This window comes from Bacillus rossius, chromosome 1, assembly GCF_032445375.1.
Source record: "Bacillus rossius redtenbacheri isolate Brsri chromosome 1, Brsri_v3, whole genome shotgun sequence".
Classification (NCBI taxonomy): domain Eukaryota; kingdom Metazoa; phylum Arthropoda; class Insecta; order Phasmatodea; family Bacillidae; genus Bacillus; species Bacillus rossius.
Genome location: NC_086330.1, coordinates 140784175 through 140804407, shown reverse-complemented (window position 1 = coordinate 140804407; position 20233 = coordinate 140784175). Strand labels below are relative to the sequence as shown.

The 20233-nt window shown below is 38.3% G+C and overlaps 1 protein-coding gene across 2 annotated transcripts in view; it reads right to left on the bottom strand.

The window, feature by feature from the left end:
* Positions 1–20233, bottom strand: part of LOC134546223 (laminin subunit gamma-1) — a 617689-nt gene that overhangs the window by 14690 nt on the left and 582766 nt on the right. For both annotated transcript variants that reach the window (XM_063388849.1, XM_063388850.1), the window contains 3 exons: positions 18956–19158; positions 9875–10033; positions 7085–7202 (listed from right to left, as the gene is read on the bottom strand). In XM_063388849.1, coding sequence (XP_063244919.1) covers positions 7085–7202; positions 9875–10033; positions 18956–19158 — 480 coding nt within the window. The remainder of the gene's footprint in view (positions 1–7084; positions 7203–9874; positions 10034–18955; positions 19159–20233) is intronic.

Genomic DNA, 20233 nt, shown 5'->3' with positions numbered 1-20233 from the left:
ACCCCAGGTCACATCGGGGGGTTGGCAGGAACGTTGACGGGGACGACGACACACGGGGCAGGACCGATGACAACGACACAGTAGGAGTCCTGGTCGACTTCGGTGACCCCGTGGTGACGCCACCGGAGCCGGATCAGGGACGTCGACGGGGACACGCCCACCCCAGGTCACTGCGGGGGGTTGGCAGGAACGTTGACAGGGACGACGACACCTGGGGCACGACACATGAACGGGCCCCCACGACGACACCGACTCAGCTTCCTACGGGGGGACAGCAGAAGGGGGACGGCGGTTGGCGACTGGCAAGAGGGGGCGGGAAAAGGACGCCCGTCAGAAGGGGCGGAAGGGGTCCGCGGGGCGCAAGCATGGCAGAGCTGGAGCGCTTCGTGGACCGGGTGCTCCCGCCCGATGACGTCAGCGCCTACGCCAATGACACAGACGGACCACTCATCGAGGACGTGACGCATGACAACACTGCACAGGGCGACCTGGTCGACCTGAGTGAACCAGTGGTGACGTTGCCGGAGCCTATCCAGAGACGTGGACGGAGGTACGTTCACCCCTGGGAACGGCGGGTGACGGGGACGGATGTGAGCAAGGACGTGACAGACGGGGTAACGGTCCGGCTCCTCAGTGGGGAGGGCGATGTCGACAGGGCCCAGCAGGTGGTCCTGGACTTGCCTTCCGGGGAGCCGATGATGACCGCTCACGCGGGGAGGGGACCGGCGTTGCGCCGGTCCACGCGTGAGAAGACGGCCCCCCACTACCTCCGGGACTACGAGTGGGGGAGTCAGCACAAACCCCGAGACGTGAGACAGACGACCGACGGGGGGTTACGCTGCAGCGTGATGCAGCTCCTGCCCCAGTTTGCCCGACCCGGACGGACTGACGTGACGAACTCCGACGACCAGACATGTGGCCGGACGCGGACGCGGCTGCCGGTCTAGGCCGGCGTCGGGGGCCAGGACGGCCTCGGGAGAGGGGGGGCATATGACGACAGTCGTCGTACCCTCCCAGATACAGAGGCCGTACCTGGCCACCGACGCGGGCCTGAGGGGGCCTGTTTTTCCCCCCCCAGTGAACCCCAGTGTGTGCATCGGCTAGGGACGCACCCGCGTGCGCCCTAGCACGCCAGTGTTATTATGTAAATGTTTCCGTGTGTATATATTTCTTTCTAAGTGACAGTGACTTTGTTTAAGTGTGTAAATAGTGTAACTGTAATGTATGTATTAACTATCGGTAATAATTGTAATTCTTGTAAACGTGTCACAGTGTCTGTATGTAAGCGCGGCCTGGCGCTCATCCGCGTCGCGAGGGGTGGCGCTCTCCCACGCCGGCCGATTTCCCCTCCCCACCCCGCAGCCCGCGCGCGACGGCCGCGGACGGGCGGGGGAGAGCAGTTAGTTGAACTCAGGACTCGAGCAGCGGCGGACGTGCGCTCCGCTCCGCGCTGATCGCGAGACGGGTGTCGAGCTCACGGTCCGGCGACTCAGCCGTAGGACGAGCATCTTTAGCAGCAGCCGTGCTGCCTACGTCGTGCCGCCCAAGCGATTGGGTGCCCGAGCCGCGAGTACGTAAGTTACGTCACGGGCCGGTCAGTACGGGACGCGTAAACTTCGTTACGCGTCGCAGAACTATCGCCGACGTTACGAGTCAGTACGTAGGAACAACCGCACACGCATCACGTGTCTTTGTGAGGGACATAGTTACCCTCTGCCGAACCATCGCCGACGTTACGAGTCAGTACGTAGGAACTGCGCACGCGTCACGTGCCATCACGAACTAGTGGACTATCAGGAACTTTGTTACGTAGGAGATCTGCCAGTACGCGTCGGGACGAGAGAGCCGTACGAGACGGTTACCGGGAGTCCGGGTCATCGTGGGAGAGGCGCGCAACCCGCGACGGATCCGCCAGGCCGCGGCAAGCTCTCTGAACGCAATAAAAGAGCTCGTGAACCGATTAACAGCGAGTGGTCCTTTCGATCTACCTGTCACTCTACCTCACCATCCCTCCAGGTCCCACATTTCCAGGTCCCGGCCACGTCGGCCTGGACCCACACCTCTCCGACGAGAGCAGTACGGGCATAACGGACATTTCTAGCAAACAGGGAAATAGGGACCAGAAGCCGAGGGACGTCACCATGTTTTATTGCATAATCGTCGCATATTTTATACTAAAATTAATTTTGAAAAGTAGGGGTGCGACGTTTATGCGAGAAAAAAAATTTGTTAGGTAAAGTCATTCATAAAAACAAAACACATTCATGGAAAGTACGTTTATTTAAAAAGTGAAGTATAAAAGAGCACGCCAAACAATTTTAATTAATAAGTCATGCAACAAAACCCTTTCTTCAACTTTAAATAGAAAAACAAAATCTGTGACCTGAATGCGAGCCTGAACGAACGCATAACTATCGTCATAGTACACACTTACCACGAAAGAGTGCAGGCCATCAAATGTAGTTAACTCGGCACTTGACAGATAGCGCGCATTGCATGCAATCGGCAAGATATCGATATTCGACTACAAGTGCACGCTCTATACGGGAAGCAATATAACCAAACATACAAGGCTGTCTTAAACTATGCTGGGGCCCTTAGGCACACATGAATGTGGGGCCCTTAGGCACACATGAATTTGGGGCCCTTTTGGAAAGTAAAGATAGTGAATTATACTAACATTTTTCTATTATGATCTATTTATTATGGGTAATCAAATAAACAATGTAGTATGTCATTAATGATATTACTTAGTATGCTGCTGGTATTTTGGTTACGATTAAGATAATGGTTTCTTTCTGGATTTCTGTTGAGCAAAATCTTCTATTATATCCTCAAAGTCAATTGTTCGAAGAATGTCACTTTCTATGCACATAATTGACACATTACTTAGTCATTCTTGTAGCATTGTTGTTCGCAATTCCTTTTTTATTCTTTTAAGCTGCGAAAATGAACGCTCTCCACTGCAATTGTTAACCATTAGGCAAAGGAATATTCTTGTAGCAACTTCAACGTTTGGAAATGTTTCTTGTAATTTATCTGACTTTATTAGGTTATGTAAGGTTGAGATATTTAAATCATCCACTGATTGCTTTGTTATGTTTTTTAAATATTGACTTAAATGAAAACATTCTGTTTTGAGCTCATATGCATTAATGTCTTCATGATAAAATTCTGCAAATTCTTTGCATTTTTTGGTCAACTCGACAGATTAGATTGTTTTAACTGACAAAGAAAACTAAATTGATTATCAATTTCTTGGTATGCTGCCGAACATTTTTTTAAATGTTTATTTAATGTGTCAATTATGGGAATGAAAGTATCTAAACAAAACTTTTCCTTGCCTCTCAACTGTGCAGTCTCTGATGATCCTTCGAAAAAATTTATGTGTGTGCTGCGAATTCTTTTTCATTCAAATTTATCTTTGTAGTCAGCATCTGGATTTTTTTTAGCAGCCGTTTCGTACTGATCAAAATTATTGTGTGCGTTATTGACATAACTGATCAAAGACTCGTAAAGTTTTGTTACAACATCCATGGTCATAGTGCTATTCTGTGAACTTAGACTTGTTTCATTCATAATTTCCAAAAGATCATTCCATATTTCTGTTAGAAGAGCAGTCTCAAATTTTTCGCTAGGCTTTGGGCTTTGTTTCTAGTGTCTCCTGGTTGATTGATGTCACTTGTGATTGAGGACAATGCTTCAGAAATATTCAGATAACCATTTTGCAAAGCATTAATAGCATTGGCACGTGCAGACCATCTAGTTTCTGAAAGAGACTTCAGGACTCTATTTGCACCTAAATGCTCTGTCAAAATTTTCCACCGTTTGGTCTAAGCTGCGAAAAAATTGAACAATTATTGTACAAATTGAAAGAATGATACTGCTTCAGTAACACACTTAACAGCCTGAACACCCACTAAATTTAGCGAATGTGCCGCACATGGAACGTAAATTGCAAATTCGCAAACTTCTTTTATTCTTGACTGAACATCAGAGTACTTTCCAGACATATTTGATGCATTGTCGTAGCTCTGCCCGCGACAATCTTTGATAGGAATATCAAGGCTTTCAAAAAAGTTTAAAATGGTTTCAGCTATATATTGTGCATTATGTTCATCCATAGGCAAAAATTGCAAAAATCTCTCAATAGGCTGTCCATCTTTTACATATCTAACAATGAAAGTGAATTGGTCAACGTGGGACAGATCTGGCGTAGAATCTACGCTAATAGAGTAGTATTTTGCTGATTTAAGTTCTTTGACAATTGTTTTTAAAACTTGCTGTCCCATTAAATTAATAAATTCATTACAAATATTTGCAGATAAATATTATGTACTTCCATTTCCACGATTTCCGCAGTTTTGTATGTGATCAGCAAGAAAAGGATCAAATTCACTAATCAGTTCTAAACATTCCAAATAATTCCCATTATTTTGCGATCCCAATATCTCATTATCACCATGAAAAGCAAGACCTCATGAAGCTAAAAATGTCACTACTGCAACAATCCTCCTAAACACATTCTTCCAATAGTTCATTTCTGTATTATATTGGGACAGCAACTCACTATCAATTCGTCCAGTAATTTTCACTCTTCAACATTCACTCTTCAACATAATTCATCATAAATTGCCTGTGCTGTATACTGTTCTCATGCTCCATCAAGAAGTTACTTATATGCTTCCAATCTTTATATCCATTTGGAGAACTCAAATTAGGTCCAGTAGTGGGATTACTCGTAAATAGACGGCAGCAATAACAGTACACAGATTTCTTTGCTGGTGAATAAAGGAGCCATTTTCTTTCTAAAGACTCACCATTCGTCAATTTACAGGTAAAAATATTTTTAGTCAAGAATCTAGTTTATGTTTACCACTTGAATCTAGAAAACTTGTAGAAGTTTCGAAGTCACATTTTTTATTTTGGAAAAACTCTGGCCCTTTTCGAATCCAAATATCACGGACTTCTTCCGTTAATATGTCGTCACAGTACGTACCAGGGTCAGGAGATACAGATACATTCTCCAAGCTTGCAGTTATTAACTCACAGTAGCTTGAATTCGAGGGTTTAGCATTTGAAGTGTGTTTGTCATTTTTGTCACACGTAACCACATTTTCCTGTTGATATTCAGAGGTATTTTTATCTTGAGGTGATGAGGATGAAGAATCCCTCAGCTTATTTGTTTCTTCAACCGTAAAAAAGGAAGTAAGCTTAGGAAGTTTTTCCGTTATTTCTTTTTGAGCTATGACTTTTTTCTTTTTTGTGAACCACTTAAATATGTTCTTTTCGACATAATTAAATATTGTTAAACGAACAAAATCAAAACTTCAAATACACAATAAGTTAAACACAACTAAATCACACCACTTCTGTCCGACTGAAAGTTTAATACATCATCCAGGGATTCCCCCAACCATAGACAATGTCATCATCTATTTTAACCCTCATTTAGACTGTGCAACTTGACTTTGGAATTGAAGTGGTTTACATGTTTGATCGCTAGATGGTGTACTTAGTCAATTAGGATGCGTTCTGAAATATTATTAATTAGTGCAACCCGACAAACTGGACAAAAATGTTTTGAAAATAAATGGGAGAGAAATTGTTGGGCCTTCGGGGCCCCCTGAGGATGGGGGGCCCTGGGCACGGGCCCCGTGTGCACTTATGGTAAAGACGGTATTGCAAACATGAATGATGCTAACTAGCGCTGGCTACATTTTTATAAGCGGTATACTGCGGCGATGCAGACAATCAGATAAAAGTTATAACATTTAAAAAGTCTTTAAAAGAAAATGTACACATCAGACAACTTTGTATTTCCGTTAATTAAATAAGTAAGTGGTAATGTCTGAATAAACATTAGATTTATACTTTAAAATACATTGTTTCATATGGAAAAAATACCTACACATGGAGCTCGGAATCTAATAGTGGAACCAAAAACATCATGTGACAATTACAAGAGAGGTTTTTTTTAATCCAAATTTTGACCCCCTAAAATATGGGTACGACGATTATGCGCGTTCGACGATTATGCGATAAAAGAGGGTACGTATTTAATACAAGCATCTGACGCACAAACACTTTGTGGCTATGTGCATCTGGCAACGAGTTCTTATTACCTATTCTTTAAATTCATTTAATACTAACATTTAAACAGCTAGACAACGTCACTGTAAATTCATTCTTTTATTATGCATATATAATTATATAAACATAAATAAATTATAAAAAAAAGTGTACTGTGAACAGATATAAATTACAGGGAGAGAGAAACATTTTTAAAATCAGTTGATTTGTTTAAAATTGTACACACTTTATTGAACTGTGGTGCATTTGTTTGGCTTAGAAGGTTAGAACCTTAATGCAAGGAAACATTGTAGTTCACATATTATAATTTAATTAGTTGGCTCAATTCTTTCAAGGAGAGTGGCAGTCAGCCTACTATAGACTTTTCTTCTGACTTGCTGTCAGCAGCTACCAGTGGGTGAATAATCACTTGACATGCACTAACAAGTGAAACTGGGGAATAACTGCTGCTAACAGTTTGGCTTTCAAGAACATTCGAACAGCTGTACGCTGACGGAACGGGTGTCACGCTTGTATCGATGCACTGGGTAATTATTTATGCGAATGCAAATAAACAAGCTGCAGCTTACAGAGCGACTAGATTTATGGTAAACATTCCTATAGTTTACGTCGCATAACTGGTCTCAATTTTGGAAAGTAGTACACACAGTCTACGTATATACCCTCCTGCCACTGTTGTCTCAAGAATGTTTGAAATTAACTTCATACGTTCGTGAACAAACACTGTTTGCAAGGACAGCCGGGGAAAGAGTACTGTCAAATCTGAGAGAAAAGTCACATGACATTAACTAAAGTGGGCACAGACCATGCAAACTTTAGTCATAGCTCTAGTATTGTGGTTCGAGATCCGCCTTGGACATTTGTCACGTGTTTGTAATCAGTAAGTCAATCCCCTCACGGCACAAGGTGTATTCTGTCAAATTTAAATAAAAGTATACACAGCAGGCTTGCAGCTCTCACTGAAAAACTGTCAGGTATGGTCAAAATTTACTTGTTTTGGGAAGATCCTTCAATTCGTTGATTATCGCTTCGACTTCCTCCATGGCCTTTTGGACTTGCTGTGTGGTCTCATCTACAGAGCTTTTGGCCTGGTCCACCTTTTCTTTCGCCTGGAAAATAAAGTCAAGGTTATATCTACCTCTTAGAGAACTGCTGCACTAATGCAATTCTGATATACCGGTATATACTATTAATATGCTGGCACAAACATTTACAATATTATAAAGAATATTCAAATAAAAAATATCTTAATATTTAATACTAAATAATGCAAATAACAATCTTATAAAACCTTAAAAATTAATATAATTATAGTCAGAATTAAACTATCAATCATAAAAAACAAAAATATCAGCACATACTTATTAATATTATAAAAACAATCCTTACATTAATTACATTAATTTTGAATAGTAAGCCACAAATACCACAAACTACCGCAAGAGGGCTCAGTAGAGTCAGTTCCTCGTACCCTTATTAAATAATAAATTATATTGGAAAACTTTTTTCTTTTATTTCCCAAATATACATATCCCCTTTCCCCCCCCCCCCCCCCCCCCCCCCCCCCCCCCCCCCCAATCCTTTTTATCAGTCAATGGATCTGGAAGCTGTACCACTTAAATATTCTGCTGGTGTTATGCATATTTGCATTATTTTTATCCATACAATGTGGGTTCAAAGTGAAACTAATGTAAATCCCTGTTAAGAAATTTCTCAAGATACCTACTTATAATTTTTTTTATTTACAGAGAAAATTAATTAGGAGGGTAAAATTGAAGGTATTAATAGGTAAGGTGCTAAATTTGGCAAACTTACTATGCAGGAAAATTTTCCAAGTGACTTTTACTGTATAGATAGCAAACAGGTGCAAGCGACAGTGGGCCAATTTATATTATAAGTTGATACAATTTTCAATTTTGATGATAAATTACACTAATATTTGGTCATAAAAAATTATCTTCTTATGTGAGGACTGACTGAATTTTTTCCTTTTTTCTTTGCTGTTTACTATGCATCTGCATGTAAATTTGCACATCCATGCATCTAAATGATGTCTGATTCCAAAAACTATTTCATGAGTCTAAAAATATTTAATGATGTACCTTTCTATGTAGGAATGTCATGTTTACATACTTGGATGCCTAATCAAAATGTTATTAATGTAGTTACAGTAAAAACACTGTCTTAACAAGTTCTCATTGAAGAAATTCTCCTGCATTATAAAAACAATAATTAAAAAATTAACCTAACTTATAATGCACAATAAGTAATTTATGATTAAAAGAATTTTTCCTACTGAAAACAATTTAAGTTTTTAGACCCCTTGGAACTTATTAAAATAGTTTTAACAGAGCAAGTTTCAAAACACTATCAATACAACAATTTGTTTTTATAGTTTTCCAAAATAATTCTCCAAGCAAATTGTGGGCTGGTTCGGTACTGTTGTACATCTGCCTTGCTCGTGATGGTTGGCATCACTGATAACAGGTGAATGTCAGTTCCGGTTATGGCGCCTGTATATGTACCACGGTGAACGGACAATAAAGAATATTAAGTGCTAACTACATGCACTTGCTTATCTACAACTTAAAACCTATGATCTCAAGTAAAACATGGCGCAGTCGTGTGGAATTGTGTTCATATTTCAGTTCGTCCATGTTCGTTGGATTTGTGTGCTATAGGTGATATAACCTGTAGGTGTGCGTTTGTTTGTCGACACGTGTTTGTCGGACGTCGGTGGTTAATAGTGAATATCGAACAATGTTGTTGACAGACTGAATCGTATAGTTTTTTTCTGTTTGTGCCATGGCAGGCCTCAATCTTGTAAAGCTCCCTGACTCTGTCGACTTGGAGAGTCCCACGGCCCGAAAAGACTGGGAAGTGTTTGAAGGAGATTTTGAAAATTATTTAATCGCAACGGGCCAGGATGAGGGCCCAGATAAGGTTAAGATCGCCCTACTCAAAAACATGTTAGGCTCCCAAGGACGAGCCCTTTTCGAAACTTTCGACATCCCACCGGAGGACAAGCTTGTGTATTCTAAAGTAAAGGAAGCGTATCGCGTGTTCGTGGCACCAAAAACAAATCCTTTAAAGGTCATTGTCGTTTCCTTCCCTGATTCATGTGACTGCTGTAGTGTATGTCTATCTCGACCTTTTCGATGAGAATAAAATGACACTAAAATGCATTGTATGTGATTATTAGAGCCAAGATTTTATGGTGTTACAAACAAGAAAGTTTCGTCATTACAAATAGTGTATTTTGTTTTTATAGTCATTAAAAATTAAAACACATGTAATAGTAAGTTAAACAAAAATTTGCAACAAAAACATTCAGCAATAAAAAATATATGTGCAACGTTAAAAACCCAAAATCGTTACACATGTATATTTTTTTGTATGTTTCTGTACAGGTATTTATTTACCCATGACTTTATGGTATCATCTCTGGACTGCTTTTATTTACTTTACTCCGAAAAACCATACATAGAAACTAAATAATGATTTTTACTTCTTACACAAAATTTTAGGTTTTCTAAACAAAAACCTAAACAGATTTATGAAATGAATTGTATATTTTAATAGTTTTAATGAGGTAATTTAGGTGAATTCAGCTGAATTTTGGTGTCATGCAGTGTTACGTACTTTTATTTTGGTGTTTGGCAGTGCATTGACTTAATTTTGGTGTTATTTCTGTTTGAATGCTCTCCACCACATAATCTTGCCTGCAGTGACTATCAGGTAGGAGGAGGAGGAGGAGGAGGACTCGGCTCGCAGGACGCACCCGCGTGGTGAGGTCCTTGTTCTGGAGGGTCTGGCCCTCCAGCTCCTCGACCTTGCTGCCGGTGACTGCGACGCGCCCCGCCAGGTCCCCGGCCTCGTCCCGCAGCTTCTCGGCCTCTGCCTTGGTGTCGCGGGCGCCCTGGTGGATCAGCTCCGCCTCCTGCGGCACACCCCGCCACCTCCCCGCGTCACCAGCAGTGCAGGGCCTTTGGGATCGTCCATTAATCACGTGAGGCTCGAAAGGGGGGGGGGGGGGGGGGGGGGGTCGGGAAAAATCACAAAATATCACAAGGGGGGAGGGGGGGGGGGTGTTGAGAGATATCACGTGTATTTATTTTTTCGCGCGATTTCTACTACACCGATAAGCGATGCCTGACCTTGACTCGCCGTAGCCAGGCAACAATATCCCCGCCCGCCGCAACATGAACCACCCGGCTCGGCTTGCCAGTCGCCAGTAAGACTGTGATTTTGGCGCCGAATACATGCGTAAATCACATATAAGCCTTTCCTTTATTATTTTTATGCTAGTGAGAATAAACCTGCAACCTTAATGTGTGTCTGAACATTTTTATCACTGTGCTTAATTTTCCAGAATGAAATTAGATTATACCTATATTTAAAGATAATATTCTGAATTTTTGAAAAATATTTTGTACCAAAAAAAATACACGTGATTTATTGGGGGGGGGGGGGGGGGGGGTAAGTCTGAAACCTCACCACAAATCACTAGGGGGGAGGGGGGGGTTAAAAATTTGCTAAAAAAACATCACGTGATTAATGGACGACCCCTTTGGAAATGGTCAGGGACTTGGAAAATAGTTCACAAAGACAGGAATTTGGAAAATAGTCAAAACTTCAAGAATAGTCAAGAAGATGTTTGGAGAATGGTCAGTAAATGACACAACTAGTCAGGAATTTGAAAAATGGTCAGTAAATTCCAGGACTAGACAGGGATTTTTAAAATGGTCAGCAAAGTCTAGAATGGTCAGGGATTTGGAAAATTGTCCATAAAAGTCAGGAATTTGGAAAATGATCAGATTGTCAAGAATAAAGATGACTTGATGTAAGTTTTTGGACATACGCCATTGCTAAAAACTTTTTCTGTTGAAGTAAAACTAATAAATAAAATAAATAAAAATACACAAGAAAGACAAAAAACACACAAAATTAAGCAAACAATTGCTGTTGTCAACAAGAATATAAACACCACAAAATATTCCGAAACAGAAATATGGTCAACAAACAAAGAAAAAACAAAGAAAAAAGTACTAAGTGAACAAAAAAACACACAAATGATGACAACACAAAAATATTGAAACCAAAATAATTCAGCACAACAGTTGAAACAAGACAAAAACACGACAAAACGAAAAGACAAACAAATACAATAGTTTTACCAAAACAGAAACAAGCGACGTTTCGGGAACTGCTATCTGCTCCCGTCCTCAGGCAGAGACACACATGGTACGGAAACAGTCGCACCTGTGTTTCCGTACCATGTGTGTCTCTGCCTGAGGACGGGAGCAGATAGCAGTTCCCGAAACGTCGCTTGTTTCTGTTTTGGTAAAACTATTGTATTTGTTTGTCTTTTCGTTTTGTCGTGTTTTTGTCTCGTTTCAACTGTTGTGCTGAATTATTTTGGTTTCAATATTTTTGTGTTGTCATCATTTGTGTGTTTTTTTGGTCACTTAGTACTTTTTTCTTTGTTTTTTCTTTGTTTGTTGACCATATTTCTGTTTCGGAATATTTTGTGGTGTTTATATTCTTGTTGACAATAGCAATTGTTTGCTTAATTTTGTGTGTTTTTTGTCTTTCTTGTGTATTTTTATTTATTTTATTTATTAGTTTTTCTTCAACAGAAAAAGTTCTTAGCAATGGCGTATGTCCAAAAACTTACATCAAGTCATGCATTCCCATTGCACAAATCTTTTAAAGATAACAAGAATAAAGATATTGGAAATTGGTCAGTAACGATATGACTAGTCGGAAATTCATAATATGGTTAGAACGTCAAAAATAGACAAGATATTTGGAGAAGGTCTATAAATTCCAGGAAGAGGCAGGGATTTATAAAATGGACAGCAAAAGCAAGTAATAATCAGGGATTTGGAAAATGGCCAACAAAATTTCACAATATAATATGGTTTTATTCAGAATCGGTGTTGAAAGATCTGTGATAAAGGAAAAAAAAAAATTAGAAATACCCTCTAAATATGGTATGTTATTGCAACTTAAACTGACTGTTAAATGAATTAATTCCTTTACAAATCACCAATCAAATTTTTTTTATTGGTTATGCAACAATTTTGTTGAATTAACATCCTTGGTGAATTTATCACACACTTTTTTGAAATGACTGTATTATTTTGAATACACTTTTTTTATGTTGAAGTGCAACTTAAATAAAACTAACATTTATTTTTTTTCCACAAACATTCCAGAAGTTTTATAATTGAGTTTCAGTGGGGACCTTGACTTTGCTTGTTTCTGTGTTAATTGAGCCAGTGAATTTAAAAACAGTAAAATAAATTATATAAAAAAATCCATGTGTTTTTCCAGTAAGTAAATACGTAATGTATAAACAAACGTACCAAAGTAACTGTGCAAGATGAAAAATTACTGAATTATGACAACACAAAATATTTTGTCTGTTGTAGGAAAACTTCTGTGCATAATATGACAACATTAATGAAGTGTGAATATTGTTTCACTATTTTATAACTTTCATCAAATATATAGTGCATTTTAGTTAGAGAATTTATTATAATAGTCAACCTTCAATAAAGGAAATAGTCACTAGAAACATTCTAACATCACCCGGGGCTTCGCCCCCACAGAGCCAGATAGTCCACCACCCCCTCACACCCTCCTATCATCATGGCACTTCAAACATTCTGCCAGCGACATGCATGTGACATATTTTAAACAGTGCATCACAAATACCACAAACTACCACAAGAGGGCGTAGTAGAGTCAGTGATTCGTTCCCTTATTAAATAATAGGTTATATTGTAAACTTTTTACTTTTATTTCCCAAATATACATGTTATTTAAGGATCCCACAAACATTCTAAATGCTTATTATATTTAAGTTATAACTCTGCAGAAACAGACCCAAACTTGCAGAAGGCCATTTCAGTATTTAATTAGGTATTTTTGAGCTGTAATCTTAATACGTAAATTGACTACATTTTTTAAGGATGGAAGAACCATGTCATAATTTTAGAAGCATTATTCTGTTTTGATATAAATATATTAACGGCTGAAATTTGAATGACCTAATGATTTTTTCTCAACTCTGCGTCAGACGCGCTGTCCAGCACTGGCTAAATAAAATGAAGAATTACAGATATTAATGGAAACATAACAACTTCTGTTTTTGCAATAGCTTGTAAACCATTCAACAAAATTATCGCAGAGTTGAAAATGAGATAATTTTACAAGTAGAATATCATGATTAACAGAATCGAAAGCTTTTGCCAAATCAAAATAGCAGGCATCAACCTGGCCTCTATTAGTAACTGCATTTAAGATAGGATTTAAAAAGGTGATAAGATTAGTGGCAGTGGACGTGCCCGATCTAATCATCTAAACCCATGTTGATTGTGATGTAATTTATTTTTCAAAGGGAAATTAATATTTTTGAATATAATTTTTCGAACATTTTGGAAAAAACCATTTAGAAGAGAGATTGGTCGATAGTTGGCGACACATTAAATTTCGACCCACTTTTAAAAATGGGAATAACCCTAGCTAATCTCCAATTGTCAGGAAAGACTTGTGTTTTTAAGCTCATATTGAATAAATTTTTTAGAAGGGAAACCAGCCTTTAAGAATAAAATTAGGAATTCCATCAGGACCATAGGAAAAGGACATATTTAAGGACTTTATTCCCCAAAGTATTAAACTTTCGGAAATGTCAGAAACTGTGGAGGTAAGTTGTTTGCCTAAATCATTGGGATTAGAGGTTTTGTAAAAATTAGACAAATCAAAAATTTTTATGGGATTATAAAGGCCAAGGAAATCAACATTTTTTAAGTCCTTAAAGGTAACTGAAGAAGTTATTTTGCAAAGTAAAGCATCCATAAATCTTTTCATTATTAAGGTCGGATGATATGTTCTAAAACAAAGACCTAAAAGGTTTTTAGAATAAAATTTTTTATTATACTCTTGTACACCAAGACTGGATGATAAATTAAGCAGAGATAGTGCCTTATTTCTAATGAGTGAATGTACGATTTTGTGTGCCTAATTAGAGAACCAACTAATACCAGGCATATTATAATCACTGAGAAACATAATATTGTCATTTTGATAATAGGCAAGTTTACCTATAAGAACTTCAAAATAAAATGAAATGAATTTAGAGTAGTATGTATGTAGAGGTAAGTACATAGATACGTATTACCGAGAATGATAAATTTGTAAGACAAAGTTTTAATATTCACCCACACAGCTTCAATTCCTGAGTAATATAGAGAACTGATAAGTTGAACTGAAGGAAAGTTGTATTTGTTTATTGCTGTTAAAACACCACCACCTCGTACTTCCTTGGTCAGCAAAGCATCTCTGTCATTCCTGAAGATATGATAATTGTGAAATAATGAGAATTAATATTAGAGTTATTAAGCCAGATTTAAATTAAACAGATGATGTAGTGAGAGCTAAGAAGATTATCTAAAATTTGAACAGATTTTGTTCTAAGACCTCTTACATTTTGGTAAAAGAATTCCCACTCCTTCATAAGAGTGCACAAAAACAGTTTTACGATGCTCCTTCAGGCACCACTGTAGAAACGAAAAATTTTAGGAACTGAGAAGAAAGCTTTGGGGCTAGCATTTCCTGAGTGAACATTACTATTTGTAGAAGAGTTGGAGCTGTAGATTTGGCCAGGATAGTGTTTGCCATAGAAGGGGCTTATCACGCAATGTTGTTAATCTGAGAAAAGTCTTTTTTGAGAACTGATACATATATGAAACGACAAATACGAGTCATATTTTGTCCGTAGTTTCATGACTTTAACATGCATAAGATTAAACTCGTTGGAGTAGTAATCAGAGATTTCTTTTCCATGAATATCGGGATCAAACCGGGTGACAAAAAAAACTTAGTTTTTTAATACTGTTGGTTTAGCAAGTGTTTTTAAAATGGAAGTATTTCCGCCTCCCATTTGCATGGGTTTTTTTATTCCCTTCTTGTTCATAGCTTCTTGTTCACAAGCTGGGTGATGACACGGCTTCTGACGTTGCAATTTTCATGCTGTGTGGAAAGTAGGTCACAAGAAGAAGTTTTGTTACCCGCATCACCGGGTGACTCAATATGTTTGGCCTTCTTGTTGTTTGCTGGATTCTTGACTGCTTGACTGAAGTACTTGTCATTTCCATTCCTATAACTCAGACTTTGCTTGATAAGGCTAAGTTCAGTTTAATCTCTTGAACTTAAGATCGCAAATCAATGAGTAGAGTCTTGAGAATACAATTTTAATTTTTCAGGTCATCCACTTTAGAATTGGATTTCTTAGTAGGTGATCTAAACATGTTGAAAACCCGTTAGTCATAAACGAGAAAGCCGAGTTAGTCGAACTGATCTAGTAATGACAAGTTAATATTGTAAAACACCACAAAAACCAATTGAAAATAACTGAAGATCACCAAGGCCAAGGACTGGACGTGCACTGATGCTCGGCCACGACTGTCACAATATATATAAAGTTTTTTTTTTTTTTTTTTTTTTTTTTTTTTAAAGGTTTGTCTTTAACATAACACTGATGTTGACCAGGTTACACCCTTCCTTAAGCCTGCTGCGCCTTGCCCCGCTCACACCACAACCCCCATCTCCGTCCACCAACACCCTCTAAGTCCGCTATGTACTTTAAAACCACCCACCAGCAGTGTTAATGCGTGTGTTTCACTCCGTCACCACAAGAGGCGCATGTAGAGTCTGTGCCATGTATCACATAATATTTAACTGCCTAATTAATGTTGTAGTCAGATTTTTTATAGTTTTTATTTTTTTATTTATTAATGTTCTTAACTAATTTGCATCAGTTTGTGATTTGTATGTTAGGAGGACAACCAATTTTGACCGTTATATAAGACAACACTACATCAATACCTATTTAATTTCAGGGTCATCTGAATTATTATCCTTGGAATTTTAATTCATTTTGCCATAGCTTTGCACACACACATTGATTTCATTCTTTATTGATTTCACTTTCAATTACCTCACCACTGAGGAAGGACTGGGAAATCTTTACAGCTATTTAGTTGTTGTCAGCAACCAAGATCAACAGTGTTGTTAATTAGAAGGAAGAAAAAAGAGAGATGCCGTCCCATTTCAGGAGGAAGATGTTGCTCGAGCTGGGGCTGGCCTTGGTTGCCCGCTCGAGGAACAGAAGAAGCGCCTTGTCCATGATCTAATTGAATAGATTCATCTTCTGAAAGTCTGTGAATAGTATTTTCTGACTCTGCACATCAGAAAATAAGAAGTTTTGACGTCTTAGTGAGACACTTCATTTTCTTTCGTTTTTGAACATTTTGTGCTTCATGGCGGAGTTTGCAACATCCTGCAACGAGCTCTTACGATGTTTGGTGAGACCAAATTTAACTACAAACTTTACAGTACCAGAAGGATTCCGATCTTTGCTACAGTTACTGATAGCATTGTCATCGCTGTAGTTTGCAGTATCAGTAAAGCCCTTCCGTTTCCAGTGTTGCTGCATACCACCTAGAGGTCCAGAGGAGAAAAGAAGATTTGCTCCCGACTACAGCAGCTAGTTCCAGCATTATTTTATTGTGTGTCCTCCCACATTACTCAGATTAACAAAGTTATGAACTACGGTTGTCATCTAGGATATCAAGGTCTAGAACAAATATATGCATGTTAATGATCTTTGCATTAGACACATTAAGAACCTCCAGCCAATACTAATAATTAAATAAAATTAATTTATCATTATCATTTGTTTATTATTAAGGGACTTTATTAAGGGACAGATTGAACCGTATTGAATTGAAACGTAACTTTTATGCAGAGATACTAGGAACACACAATATACACAATATTATATTCAATAGTAATAATCTCACTTTTCTCTCACAGATTCAGTGGTGTGCTAGCTGGGATAACCGATTGGCGATTGGTAAGTGCACCAGCAGCATCCAGTCAGATTGGTGCACAACCTAAAGGTTTTACATTAATGGCAGATTTTCAACTCATTCCTACAAAGTTTTTGACACACACACCACTAGGGACCTGTTCCAGCAATTGTCACAGTTGGTACCTCAACATGTTGGTTTATATATATATATATATATATATATATATATATATATATATATATATATGTATGTATGTATGTATATATGTGTGTGTGTGTGTGTGTGTGTGTGTGTGTGTGTATATATAAAGTTGGCACCGCAGGGTAGGGGTCTTTATCTCAACACAAGTAATAATTGATATCCATAATATAATTGTTATTTATTCTTTCAATTTCAAGCCCCAAAAGTATATTTTTTCAGGTTATTACAATAAGCAAACATTTCAGAATGCACCCTTATTGTAGCAGTTCAGTTTTGGACAAAAATACTAAATTCACATTAGTATTATTAATACATGTTTGCTATGTTTCTACCATCAACACCTAATTAATCATGACCTAACTGTGATCTGGAAGCTCCTGTGGCAATGACACCTTGACCCCTGCCCAGTCTCTCTCGACCATCATCCAAAGTTGAAGCAACCAGCACATATCAAGGGCATCAACGTTTGAAATATTTGATTGCATTTCTCCGAGGCCTACTCCGGGTGGCAGACTTCATCATGTAATTATTTAAGCCCAGTAATGAAACTGATGCAAAATGATGACTTGTAACTTTCTAGTTCAGGTAACATGGTACCCTAGTCTGCTTCTAAGTTAGGGCGCGGTTACACGGGACCCTGAACTACTTCAGGTGAACATGTTTAAGTAAACACGTTTACAAACGCGAAAGTGTACGGTTACACTGTAGTTGCTGAAAAGTGTGTTTAGCTCTAATACCGATTGTCTACTGTCAACAAATGACTGTGTTGTTGATCTCTATTTTGTAATTGTATCCAGAAAACGCGTGATATTCTCACTTGTTTATACAGCATTATCAGCACAAATGGAATGTGTTTTATATTGCTCAATATTTTTTTTTTTACAAATCGGGAATTCAAACAACATGCACAGTAAAATTTTTAAACTTATTTATTATTATTTTTTGAGCGAGAGTACCTATCTCAGTTTTAAGAAAATTAGGATCAATTAATATATATATATATATATATATATATATATATATATATATATATATATATATATATATATATATATATATATATATATATATAATTATCTATTGATTTTTTTTGTTGCATTCGGTAAAATATTACTCGAACTTGTGCCAGAAACACTTTCCAGCTTGAATTTCTGCAAAAGACTGTTTATATTCTAAACAGCCAATCAGAGGCTAATGTAGAAGATATGTCGATCTGAACTACTTTGCCAACCTGTTTAAGTTAAATGGGAAATGGCCTCGAACGAAACATGTTCAGACTGTGTGTAACCGCACTCAACAGCTGAACATGTTCACCTGAAGTAGTTCAGACTCCCGTGTAACCGCGCCCTTAATTAATTGCCGTTGGCATTTTTACCATTACGTATAATTTATTATGTTTCTGATTTTATGTATTGCATTTAAGTCGTGTAAATTACGTGGTAATAAACCCCCTTCCTACCGGATGCTTGTGATTATTTAGTCAGCTTGACCACATGTGTGCCTGAACAGGACTGAGGCGCGTGGGATGCCTAAAGGGCCCACTGATGACCATAGACCAGTATGAGTAACAGAATGCCTGTCGCTCAGAGCAGGCTGGCATGGTGTGTAAGTAAGGACGGAGGGTAAAGCGAGGCTACTAGCCACACACAGGCCACGTCACAGCCCTGGGATAGAGTCTTCACAGCCGGATCCCTGCACCCAAGTTAATGATGAATATTTGCTTTCATCCCCTGACATCAACCTGGTCCCTATACTGTGGCCCAAACAAATAGACCAACCTGTGATGCCTGCTCGGCATATTTCTGCTCCGCCTCCTGTGCTTTGTCACGGGCGAACTGAGCGTTGGCCACCGCGCCTTGCAAGGCAGCCTCCGCCACCCTCGTCTTGTTCTCCGCTTCCGCTATCAGGCGCTTGATCTCCGGCACGTCCTTCAGCGCCTCATTCGCCGCACCTTTGCTGTCTTGCACCTGCTTGTCGAACTCTGTAAGCATCGCGTCACAGACATAAGCCCACTAGAAGAAGAAATGGGAAATTGGAAACACTAGAAGAATTTCACATCAACAATGGGGTAAAAATTAATTTAAGATACATTTAGTATGTAGGGACAAGATTATGTGGTGAACTGCGATAAAACCGAAACAACACCAAAAAATATGCCAATATACATTATAACACTAAAATGTAAGTTAATACACCATATTTTACCTAAATGCAACTAAAATCATAAAATAATTTAGTATTCTTAATCACATCTTAAATAAATCGTAAAATCATAATGTTTTAACATAGTAAATTCAAAGAATGTATTTCATTTAGCATCTTTTGTATCAAAATATACACAAACTTACTAAATTTATGGGAAAAATTATACTTTTTTTTAACATGCAAACTTTATTTGTTATTCATTTTTACATTATGGCATAGGTAAATTTTTCAAGCACACAAATATTTTAAGATTTATTTTTTATTGTTTCCTGCAGTTAGACATGCTTATTAAAAATTATTATATTGTAAATGTGCATCATTTATCAGTCAAAATAAAACTGTTTTGGTGAATTAAGTATTATAAAAATTATCATATTTGTGAAATAATATGCTAGCTTTACGAATAAACAGGATTCATAAAATAATTTAAAAAATAACACAGAAATCTCCTGCTTCAAAAAAGCAATGGGCCTAAAAATAAAACCATAAAATATTGTTTCTATTAATAAGTAATGAAAGTGATATCGCAAGCTGAGTTGCAAAAGAGAATACAGGGGTGAGTGTTCAGGAAGGCAACAAAGAATGGCAGTTTTGACAATGTCTTGTGCAAGCTTGTACTTCCCAATTCACCCCATTTATACTTCCGGCAGGCTGGGAACAAGGTGAGATCTCTCACCTATCTATCATAAACAATACATGAGGTAAGGTCCCACCCAAAATCCAGAATGCCTCGTTATTACGGACAATATTTTATGTTGGAATGCAATAAAACCAAAATTACACCGAAAATCAAGTTAACACACCACCTAACAAATAACTACAAGTTTGACATCGTCCGGGCCTGTGGCCCC